General features: G+C 46.9%; 1 protein-coding gene across 3 annotated transcripts in view; it reads left to right on the forward strand.

Annotated features, from left to right (window-relative positions):
• TLE2 (TLE family member 2, transcriptional corepressor) overlaps positions 1–12,438 on the forward strand; it is a 68,699-nt gene that overhangs the window by 38,429 nt on the left and 17,832 nt on the right. For all 3 annotated transcript variants that reach the window (XM_087922662.1, XM_087922664.1, XM_087922663.1), the window contains exons 11-12: positions 2,796–2,933; positions 11,831–11,954. In XM_087922662.1, the coding sequence (XP_087778788.1) occupies positions 2,796–2,933; positions 11,831–11,954 (262 nt within the window). The remainder of the gene's footprint in view (positions 1–2,795; positions 2,934–11,830; positions 11,955–12,438) is intronic.

Below are 12,438 nucleotides of genomic sequence, written 5' to 3' on the forward strand. Positions count from 1 at the left end.
CCTCCCTTTCCTTTTCCTTTCTGCCCCTTTCCCTTTCTTCCTTTCCCCTTCTTCCCTTCCTTTCCCTTTCCCCTTCTTCCCTTCCTTTCCCTTTCCCCTTCTTCCCTTCCTTTCCCTTTCCCCTTCTTTTCTTCCCCCTCCTTCCTCCCACTCTCCCTCTCTTTCTGTCTCTTTCTCCCTCTCGCTTTCTTCTCCCCTCCCTTTCTTCCTTCTTTCTTCCGCCTCCTTTCCTGTTTCCTCGCTCCCTGCTCCCATCTTCCTTCCTTCCTTCCTCCCTTCCTTCCTTCCTTCCTTCCTTCCTTCCTTCCTTCCTTCCTTCCTTCCTTCCTTCCTTCCTTCCTTCCTTCCTTCCCTTATTCTCTCTCTCTTTCTCTCCTCTCCCTCCCTTTCTTCCTTCCCATCTCCTACTTTCCTCTTTCCTCGATCTCTTCCTTTGGCCCTGCCACTAATCTTCCTTCCTCCCTCCCTCCCTCCCTCTTTCGGTCTCTTTCTCTCTCTCTGTCCTCCTCCCACTCTCCCTCTTTCTTTCTTTCTGTCTCTCTCTCCTCCCTCCCTCCGCCTCTTACTTTCCTGTTTCCTTGGTCTCTTCCTTTGTCCCTGTCTCTCATCTTCCTTCTTTCTTCCCTCCCCCCTCCCTCTTTCTTTCTGTCTCTTTCTCTCTCTCTCTCCTTTTTTTCTCTCTTTCTGTCTCTTTTTCTCTCTCCTCGCTCCCACTCTCCCTCTTTCTTTCTGTCTCTTTCTGTCTCTTTTTCTCTCTCTCTCCTTTTTTTCTGTCTCTTTCTGTCTCTTTTTCTCTCTCCTCGCTCCCACTCTCCCTCTTTCTTCCTTGTCTCTTTCTCTCTCTCCTCCCTCCCTCCGCCTCTTACTTTCCTGTTTCTTCAGCCCTTTCCTTCATCCCTGCCTCTCATCTTCCTCCCTCCCTCCCTCCCTCCCTCTCAAATTGAATGAGAAACAACAGGGAGAAAATGCAAATAAATCTTCCTGCAGGGCCCTTTAAAAAAAAGAAAAAATCACCATTTCACCCTCTCTCAGGCTACTCTTGTTCGGGCACAGCTAAGAGGCTTCTGTTGTCCCGCCTGTTTTATAAAATTGTTCTTCTTCCTGTGGTTTTTTCCCTCCCACCAGTTCAAAGCATTCTTGGCTTTGATTTTCCTTGGCACCAACCGAGGCTGCACATGGTTGAGTTCCCTTTTCTCTGTTTACACTGACGGAAAGGAAGAAAGACAAGGCAGAAAACGTGCACAGGCCTCTTCACACATTCCTCAGAAGTGAGGTCAGCCTTCCATCGTTTGGTAGATCTCCAGATGTTTGAATTGAACTTCCAGAAGATCCCAAGGAATCCTGGAGATTTAAGATCCAACACTTAGGGAAGAGTACCGGTAGGGAAGAGGCTGAATTTGATTAGGTATATCCCAGATAGGTGACATGACTTCCACCCCTCTTAGTCTCAGATAGCAAAATAACAAGAGTTGGAAGGGACTTTGGAGGTCTTCGAGTCCGGGGGTCGCCAACCTTTTGGACCTCAGGGACCCCCAAACTCATCATTTTAAATCCCGTGGACCAGAGACCCCGAGAAAATCCCACAAAAAGGCTGCAGGAAAATCCCCCACCCCGTTTTCCTACCGATCGATCCAGAGGTGGGTATTCAGCAGGTTTTGACCAGTTCTGGAGAACCGGTAGCGGAAATTTGGAGTACTTTGGAGAACTGGCAAATCCCACCTCTGACTGGAGATTTTGCAGTATCCTTCCCCGGCCACACCCACCAAGCCACACAGCCCACAGAACCGGTAGTAAAAAAAATTTGAATCCCACCACTGGATCGATTGTTGTTTATTTGAGATCGCAGGATACCGTCTCCAGCTCCATTCTCAGGGAGAGAGAGAGAGAGAGACTTTTGGCTTCTTGCAAGGAAAGCAGCAGAAGCAGCAGAAATCTCTCTTTCTCTCCCCCAAACTCCGCCTGAAATGAGTCTCTGCCAGCGCAGCCTCTTGGAACAGGAGGCCTTGCAGGGTCCCCAAGACTCATTTCTGGCGGAGTTTGAGGGAGAGAAAGGAAGATTTTGGCTGCTTTCCTTACATGCAGCCAAAAGAAGAAGAAAGAAGCGGAAAGAAGCGGCCAGGCGAGGCGCATGGGGCAAGTGAGGCAAGTTCCCCCACCCTCCGACCTTCCCCCCGTCCCCTCACTACCTCGTGTTGTTCGCAATGCAAGCGACGCAAGCCTTGTGTTCCCGTGGGCCATGTGGGCGGCGCAGCCTTGTGTTCCCGCGCAGCCTGGATTCATTGCTTTGAGTGTGACATTTTTCTGCGGCCCACCAAAATTTTCTCACGGACCACCATCTTAACCAGCAGTTAAGATTAGGCACAGTTCGGCGAACTGGCCGATCCCACCACCGACTGGTTCTGCTCCCACCCTTTTTGGGGGTGGGTGGGGCGGTTTTCAGGCCATATTTTGGACCATTTTCAGGCTGTTTTTTTGGGCCCAAAACTTGAAAGCTTGAAAAACGGCGAAACAAAAAAGGCCAAAAACAGGTAGGGGTGGGGCCAGCCAAGTGATGGGATTGGCCGCAACCGGCTGAATCCTACCTCTGCTTTTGAGGCGAGTGGCTGGGAGGCAGAGCTGGGTGTGATGAGTGATGTCACCCACCCAGTCACATGACCAGCCGGCCACGCCTACCCAACCACGCCTACCCAACCAGGTTGTTAAAAAAAATTGCAGTCCACCACACTGAATGGTTCCCTATTGTACCAAATATCTCAACAAAACTGAAGGCATGAAATCATTTTTCCCCCTTCCAGGACCTTCCCTCTGAGCATGGGAGCCCACGGTGCGCCTCTGCTGCCCTACAGCCCAGCCAAAGGGGCTTTACGAACAGCCCAGCCTCACTGGCATCCAGCCACAGCCCCACAGCTCTTAAAGGCAAGGACCCAAATTTGGTAAGTGGAAGGGTGGTTATAACTCAAGGACTGTGTCTACTCCATACTCCTTTTCCTTGAATGAATTTGCCTTTTAGCAATAGCAGTCAGACTTCTATCCTGTCTCACAGTGCTTTAGCCCTCTCTAAGGGGTTTACAGAGTCAGCCTCTTGCCCCCAACGATCTGGGCCTTCATTTTACCGACCTCAGAAGGATGGAAGGCTGAGTCTCAACCTTGAGCCCCACCAGGATCGAACTGGTGGCTGGGAGCAGAGTCAGCCTGCAATGCTGCACTCTAACTACTGTTGAGAGAGGGAGGGAGGAAAGGGGGGACAAAGAGAAAGAGAGAGAGAGAGAGAAAGAGAGATTGTAGATAGGCAAAAAATAGACAGATTAAATGTGAGATGGATGGATGGATGGATGGATGGATGGATGGATGGATGGATGGATGATAGCAATAGCACTTAAGACTTATATACCACTTCACTTCTCCCATCAGAATTGAACTCCTGGCTGTGAGCATAGATAGCCTGCAATACTGCATTCTAGCCTGCAATACTGTGGAGAGAGAGAGAGAGAGAGAGAGAGAGAGAGAGGGGGAGGGAGAAAGAGATTGAAGATAGACAGAAGATAGATTAAATGAAAGATAGATGAGAGAGAGAGAGAGGATGGATGGATGGATGATAGATAGATAGATAGATAGATAGATAGATAGATAGATAGATAGATAGATAGATAGAGATAGGTAGGTAGGTAGGTAGGTAGGTAGGTGGGTAGGTAGATAGGTAGAAAGATACATAGATAGATAGACGATAGATGTTGGATGGATAGATAGATAGATAGATAGATAGATAGATAGATAGGTAGGTAGATAGATAGATAGATAGATAGATAGATAGATAGATAGATAGATGATAGCAATAGCACTTAGACTTACATACAATCTGAGTCCTCATTTTACCAACCTTGGAAAGACGGAAGGCTGAGTCAACCTTGAGCCAGTCAAGATCGAACTGCTGGCAGTGGGCAGAGTCAGCCTGCAATATAGCATTATAGCCACTGCACCACCCCAAGGCTCTTATTTCCCCCCGTACTTTTGCTATGCTTCAACTTACAACCACAACGGAGTCCCAGATTTTTGCTGCTAAGTGAAACCGTTGTGAAGTGAGTTTTGCCCCATTTTAGGACCTTTCTTGCCACAGGTGTTAAGCGAATCACGGCAGTTATTAAATTAGTAACACGGCTGTTAAGTCAATTTGGCTTCTCCGTTGACTTTGCTGGTCAGGTGGTCACAAAAGGGAATCCCATGACCCTGGGATACGGCAAGTGTCATAAATATGAACCAGTTGCCCAGCGTCTGAATTTTGATCATGCAACCATGGGGATGTTGCAACGGTCTTCAGTGTGGAAAATGGTCATAGCCCACTTATTTCAGTGCCGTTGTAACTTTGGTCACTAAACAAACTGTTGTAGATCAGAGGGTTACTGTACATCAAGCACATCCGGGGTTGTAAATGCTGCCCCACCCAATTTGCTATTTTAGGAAAGAAAATGTTAAAATTCTCCTCAAACATAATTGACTGTCTGACTGACTGTCTAATTGACTGACTGACTCTTTAACTGTCTGTATGTCTGTATGTCTGACTGACTGACTCTCTGACTGTCTGTCTGTCTGTTTGATTGACTGACTCTCTGACGGTCTGTCGGTCGGTCTGATTGACTGACTGACTGACTGACTGACTCTGGCTGTTGGACTGTGTGACTGATTCTAATTGATTGACTCTGACAGTCTGTCTGACTGTCTATCTGTCTGACTGACTCTCTGATTGACTGACTGACTGATTCTGACTGTTGGACTGTTGCTGTTGAACTGTGTGACTGACTGATTGACTGACTCTGACTGTCGGTCTGTTTGACTGACTGATGGACTGACTGTCTGTCTGACTGATGGACTGACTGACTGACTCTGACTGTCTGTCTGTCTGTCTGACTGACTCTCTGATTGACTGACTGACTGATTTACTTTCTGACTTTTGGACTAACTGTCTGACTCTGTGACTGACTGACTGACTCTCTGACTGTTGGACTAACTGTCTGTCTGAATGATTGACTGACTGACTCTCTCACTGTCAGAGAGTCTGTCTGTCTGACTGACTGACTCTCGGTCTCTCTGTCTGACTCTCTGATTGACTGTCTGACTGTCTGACTGACTCTCTGACTGTTAGACTAATTGACTGACTGTGATTGACTGACAGACTGACTAACTGACTGACACTCTGTTGGACTAACTGTCTGTCTGAGTGATTGACTGACTGTCTCACTGTCAGAGTGTCTGTCTGTCTGTCTGTCTGACTGACTAACTCTGATTGACTGACTGACTGACTGATTTGGCTCCAAGAATCCAAGAGGTTTATATGAAAAACTCAAAATGTAGGTAGTGCTTGACTTAGAACTATTCATTGAGTGACCGTCTGAAGTTAGAATGGCGCTGAAAAAAAGTGACTTATTATAACTCATTTTCACAGGACCATTGCAGCCTCCCTTTGGTCACATGATCAAAATCCAGGTGCTTGGCAACTGGCCTGTATTTATGGCGGTTGCACTGTTCTTCCGCCCCTCCCCCCGGGTTGTGTGATCACCCTTGGTGACCTTCCCAGCTGGCTGCCAAAAAACCAAAGTCAATGGTGGAAGCCAGATTCACTTAAGGACTGCATGATTCACTTAACGATGGCAGGGAATCAACTTTTTTGCTAATCAACGGAGCTCCGTTAATTAGCAAAAAAGGGCCCTCAAATGGTTCAAAGCTCACTTAACAATTGCTTAGCGATGAAAAATATGGGCTCCATCCTGGTCGTAAGTCGAGCGCTACCCGTATCACAGGACAAAAGATCTGAAAAGCAAACCACGTGTTGGAGAAAGACATCCAGACCGGTTTCCGACCTCAGAGTTCCACAGAACTCCCTGGATGAATAAACCCGATAGGTTTGAGGGACGGTATTCTCGGCCTCGTCAAAATCCAAAACCAGAAACTGGTGTGTGTGTGTGTGTGTGTGAATATTGCAGAGGAATGAAAAGGGGCGGCTGGCAAGACGGGAAGCCTCCCCTCAGACAGACAGACAGACAGGCAGGCAACATCTGGGCTGGGAAGCTGATTTTGCAATTCGGCGGTGCTGGTGACACCGGTTGCTAGGCTCCCTCTCTGCCTGTTTTCTCTTTTTCTTCCCTTCCCTTCCCCGTTCTCCCCCCCCCCGCTCCGGCTCCGCTGGGCTTCCCGTGCCCTCTCCTCAAAAGCTGGGGAGCTCCGTTAATTAGCAGCCCACCGAGGGCTTTCAATTCCAGGGAGGATTTTAATGTATAATTAATTGCTATTAGAGCAGCCGTGCAGAAGGGAGGAGGGGGGGAGGGGAGGGCTGGCCAGGGAATCTGTGTGTGTGTGTGTGTGTGTGTGAGAGAGAGAGAGAAAGAGAGAGAGAGAGAAAGCGACAGAGAGAAAAAGATATATATGTATGTATGTATGTATGTATGTATTTTTTCTTAAGTTTTCGCGGGTACTTACATGTATGGTATTCAGCTTTGTTCGGGTATTTTCCCATGTCATTATAGTTGTGCTTTTAAAGTTATAGCAACGTTTCGGCAGAATCTCATCTGCCATCATCAGGCGAACACTATACAGGTGAACGCAATACAGAAGCCTGATGATGGCAGATGAGATTCTGCCGAAACGTTGCTACCACTTTAAAAGCACAGCTACACTGACGTGGGAAAATAGCTGAACAAAGCTGGATACCATACATGTAAGTACCTGCGAAAACTTAAGAAAACATATCTATCTATCATCTATCTATCTATCTATCTATCTATCTATCTATCTATCTATCTATCTATCTATCTATCTATCTATCCATCCATCCATCCATCTATCTATCTATATCTATCTATATCTATATCTATATCTATATCTATATCTATATCTATATCTATATCTATATCTATATCTATCTATACGTGTATGTATGTATGTATGTATATATATATATGGCATTCGGCTTTGTTCGGGTATTTTCCCACATCATAGTAGTTGTGCTTTAAAAGCACAACTACTCACACCCTCTCTCTCTCTCTCTCTCTCCATATCTCTCTCTCTCTCTCTCTCTCTCTCTCTCTCCATATATATATATATATATATATATATATATATATATATATATATATATATATATATAAAGAGAGAGAGAGAGAGAGAGAGAGAGAAAATCAAGAAGAGAGAAAGAGAGCGATTACCAGACCATCTGGGCTGGCTTGGAGAGTAAAAGGGAAAAAACAGGAGAAAGTGGGGATCAATTTTGCAACCCTGTTCCTCTCCCCCAACTCTTTAATTTCTTCTTTTGTAGCCTTGGAGAACCCCTCTCTCCTTTCCAGGATTGCTCGCCCCCCCCCCCACACCCTCTTTCTTGACAGGTACAAACAGTGTCAAGATTGAATTGCTTGATTGCCTTCTAGCTTCTGTTGTTATTCAATGTGCCAACGAAAAGAGGGGAGAAGGGTGGAATGTGTAGGGGAGGAAACAGAAGGCCAAAATTTTGTTCATGGACTGTGAGAGCTTCCAAAATGCCAAGGTCACTCCTGCAGGTGCTTGATGGAGGAGTGGAACGTCCCCTATAACAACAACAACAACAACAACAAAATTTACTATAATTGGACCATGTGAATGCCAGCGGGTGGGAGGATTGGGGGAAATCTATTGTTTAACTAAGCAAGATTTTAATGCGGGGAAACGCAGCTGAACATCCAAAGTGGCGTTCAATGATCCGAAATGCGGACCCTACACCTGTAGGAATATGCGAGGAGGAGGAGGAGCAGGAGAGGAAGGAGAAAAGGAAGAGAAAGAAGGAGAAAGAGAAGAAGAAGGAGGAGGAAGAAGGAGGAAGAAGGAGGAAGAAGAAGAAGGAGGAGGAGGAAGAAGGAGGAAGAAGAGGAAGAAGAAGAAACAAGAGGAAGAAGAAGAAACAAGAAGAAGAAGAAACAAGAGGAAGAAGAAGGAAGAAGAGGAAGAAACAAGAGGAAGAAGAAGAAACAAGAGGAAGAAGAAGGAAGAAGAGGAAGAAGGAAGAAGAGGAAGAAGAAACAAGAGGAAGAAGAAACAAGAGGAAGAAGAAGAAACAACAACAAGAAGAAGAAACAAGAGGAAGAAGAAGAAACAAGAAGAAGGAAGAAGAGGAAGAAGAAATAAGAAGACACAATCTGAGATGGTTTTGCTTCTTCAGTTCCAAGATGGTCTATCCAATAAAGTTTTACTTTTGGGATTCAAAGTTCCCAAGAGCTTTTTCTTTTGAAAACATTTCACTTCTCATCCAAGAAGCTTCTTCAGCTCTGACAGAATGGGGTGGGAGTAGGAATGGATTTCCAGAGAGAAAAAATGCCAACTCCAAGAACCAGGAGCACCACTCAGGTGACTCTGAGGACACAGATAAACCTCCAAGTGCTTCAACAACCCTCCAAAAGGATGTCTGCAAGGAGTATAAATCCTTCCATTCCCCACCATCCAGTCAGAGCTGAAGAAGCTTCTTGGATGAGAAGTGAAACGTTTTCAAAAGAAAAAAACAAGAAAGTACATTTGCCTCCTGAAAAAAGCACCTTTGGGAGAATGGAATAGACTAATTTTATTGTCACTTTGAATGTACACTAATCTGCATACATTCAAATGCAATTTTGTTGCCGTATAGCTCTCAAAGGGTCGCCACCTCCAATATGCACTACATAACCACGACGTAATAAACAAATAAGTAAATTAAAAATTATGCATATACCCATGTATATTATACGACACAGAGAAACAACTCGGTCTAGTTCGAATGTATACATGTACACGTGAGAAAAAAAGGATCTTGCAGATTTTCCAGATGGACGGCCTAGGGAACAAAGCTGTTACAGAATCTGGTAGTCCTGCTAGAAATACTTTGACACCCGCTCCCAGCAAACAGAAACAGACTGTAAAGTGGGTGTGTGGGGTCTCTCACGATGCTTTGAGCTCTAAGCGCATAGCACTTATGAACAGTATCCTGAATAATGAGAAGCAAGTTTCCTATTATCTTCTCCGCTGTCCTCACCACTCTCTGTAGGGACTTTCTGTCTGAGGCACTGCTGCCCCCAAGCCAAACAGTGATGCAGTTGGTTAAAACGCTCTCCATCGTGCCTCCGTAAAAAAAATTAAAATGGCCAGGACGGAAGGAGAAAGACGTGCTCTCCTCATCCGAAGGTGAAGGCAATATTAGAGTGGGAAGCCCCACGAAACGGAGCTTCTTGGACTTCGCCAACTTCTACCGGCTGTTCGTCCCTTCCGCAAAAAAGCCCTGCCCATCACCGAGCTACTAAAAATGAGATGAGGAGGGGTGCAGCCCAAACTGAGCCAGTTGCTCGATTGGACTATGGCGGCGATGGCGAACCTTTTTGTTGTGCGTGTACCCTGCCCCCCCCACGCGCATGTGCGCACAATACCCCCGCCCCACCCCCTTACCTGCACTGCACATGCGCGCGCCTCCCAGCTGATTTTCAGCCCGTTTGAGGCCGTTTTTGCCCTCCTGGAGGCTCAAGGGAAACCTCTGCAGTTTCGGGAGGCCTTCTGGAAATACCGGACGTGCCAAAAGGGGCCCATTTTTTGGCCTGCCGAGGCTGCCGAGGCTTCCCTCGAGCCTCCAGGAAGGTGAGAACGGCCTCAAACAGGCCGAAAAAACAGCTGGGAGGTGTATGCATGCGCAGTGCAGGTAAGTTTGGCTGGGGCTCCCCTGCCCGCACCAATGGCTCTGCCTGCTACCTGTGTGGCATGCGTGCCATAGATTCGCCATCACAGGACTATGGAATGTCAAAGTGGCTTTCCGAAAGCTCAAAACGGCTCTTTGCGGAGGAACCGACCCACCAACGCCTAAACCTAGAAGAGCCCTTTGTAATGCAGGCTGACGCTAGCGATGTAGCAGTGCGGGGGGGACCATCCAGTGGTGGGATTCAGCCGGTTCACACCAGTTCAGATGAACCGTTTGTTAAATCACGCCCCCTCTCCCCTTCTATCCAAGTGGATCCTTGGTGTTGCGCTGCGCTGCAGTGTAGAAACGGGCAGCAGAGTGGCCGATGTCACTCTTTCTTTTTCCTGCTCCTCGTCCTCCTCTCGTGCCAGCCACTCCTTTTCCCGTTTCTCCATTTTCACCACGGTGCCCCAGGGTCCACTTTGATAGCAGGGGGTGGGGTAATTTAACCACCGATTCGCCCAGGGCTGTGGCGGAAGGCTGGTCCCGAATGTGTGGTGGGGCTGGAAGACGGGGATTGGCCATCCCTCCTACGAAGGCCAAACCTGACCCTTGGGGCGAGCCGGTTGTCAAATCATTTGTATCCCACCGCGGGGGCCGTCCTGCTCCAGAGGACTGCGGAGCGGGGAAGCTCCTACCCCTCCGCTTACTACACCTCCTGGAAGCTGACCGACACTGAAGGATGTTTGGCGCTGTGGGAAAAGGAGGCTTATGTGTTTCGATGGGCACTTTTGAGAGGGCAGCCCAGAGGTCAAATCCCACCCTCGGGGCCATTCCCCTGCTGTGCAAATTCGATCAATGGCTGCTGGCAAGATTGCTGCAGTTGTAAACCTTGAGGGCGGTGGGAAAATAGAGTGGCATTGATTGGGGCCGTCCAACTCATCAGTCCCAGCCAAGACAAGGAGGCAAAGATCGGATTGGAAATAAATTTCCCCTGAATCAAAAAAACAAAAACAAAAAACCAGCCCTGCGGTGCGTGACCAACACGACAGGGTTCAATAGAAGCCAGAGGAATGTGGGTTGTGAGGTGTTTCCTCTTTTCAAGCCATGTTTCTCTCACGAATCTGACACTTTAGGCTTCACAGCCTGGTTCTAATCGATCCAAGGTGGCAGCAGGTGGCGGGAAGGCTGTAAAAATTGGGGTTCAGCTAGCCAGTTCCCCAGCCAACATCCCATGGATTTCAACTCCCAGAATTCCTCAGCTAGCATTGGTGGATTTTAGAGAGCCTCAGTGGCGCAGGGGTTAGAGTGCAGTACTGCAAGATATTCCTACTGCAATTTGGCAGTTCAAATCCCACCAGGCTCAAGGTTGACTCAGCCTTCTGTCCTTCTGAGGAGGGTAAAATGAGGACCCCAATTGTTGGGGGCAATATTTTGACTCTGTAAACAGCTTAGAGAGGGCTGTAAAGCACTGTGAAGCGGTATATAAGTCCAAGTGCTATTGCTAGTGCTATTTCAGCTTCCGGATTTCTTCAGTCAACGTGTGGACTTCAACTCCCAGAATTAACACAGAGTATTAACAGAATAACAGAGCTGGAAGGAACCTTGGAGGTCTTCTAGTCCAACCCCCTGGAAACTCTTACGCCACAGGTCTTCAACCTTGGCAAGTTTAAGATTTGTGGGCTTCAACTCCCAGAATTCCTGAGCTAACATGACTGGAGGAGGAATTCTGGGAGTTGAAGTCCACAAGTCTTACAGCTGTCAATTTTGAAGACCCGTGATCTATGCCATGTCAGACTAAAGCTAGCATTGCAAAAAATTGAAATCCACACTTCAACAAATTGCCAAATTTGGAAAACATGATCCCTGAGGAATTCTGGTAGTTGAAGTCCACGTGTGGACTGAGGCATTCTGAAAGGTGAAGTCCAAAAATGCAGGCTAAGGAATGCTGGGAGTTGAAGTCCATAAATGCTGGCTGGGGAATTCTGGGATTTTAAACCCACCGATGCTGGCTGGGGAATTCTGGGAGTCAAAGTCCCCACATCCCGTTTCCGAAAGTGACCAATGAGATCATTCAGTCAGGATATAAAGGTAAAACCTTGTCCCTCCTGGAGGTTCCATCAAACAAACCGATAAAACCTTTGGCGCCCTTCAGCCTTTCAATCCACTTTTTCTTTCCAGAATGAAACCCATCCAGCTCCTTGCAAATCAGCCAGCTTGTCTCCGGTTTCCGAAATACTCACTCCCCGACCCGGCCCGAGTTACGTGCCTCAGATTGCAAAACCATCCACCACCGATGTTATCAGTGAGTCATTGATTTAATTTCCCGGTTCCTGCTTGAGCAATTTCTGCCAGTCTCTGTATATCAATCTTGCTGTTTGCCAAGGTCATCTGAATAATGCTGGCATTTGCTGTACCCTGAGCTGGGTACATTTTTGTAAATGGAATGGAATGGAATGGAATGGAATGGAATGGAATAGAATAGAATAGAATAGAATAGAATAGAATAGAATAGAATAGAATAGAATAGAATAGAATAGAATAGAATAGAATTCTTTATTGGCCAAGTGTGATTGGACACACAAGGAATTTGTCTTGGTGCAAATGCTCTCAGTGAACATAAAAGAAAAGATACATTCGTCAAGAATCATCAAGTACAACACTTAATGATAGTCACAGGGTACAATAAGCAATCAAATCGTACTAGGAAACAGTCAATATAAATATTAAGTATACAAGCAAAAAAGTTACAGTCCTACAGTCACAAGTGGGGAGGGGATGGGTGATAA

This window comes from Pseudonaja textilis, chromosome 1 (genome assembly GCF_049901715.1).
Source record: "Pseudonaja textilis isolate UNSWEBS1 chromosome 1, rPseTex1.2, whole genome shotgun sequence".
Taxonomy (NCBI): Eukaryota; Metazoa; Chordata; class Lepidosauria; order Squamata; family Elapidae; genus Pseudonaja; species Pseudonaja textilis.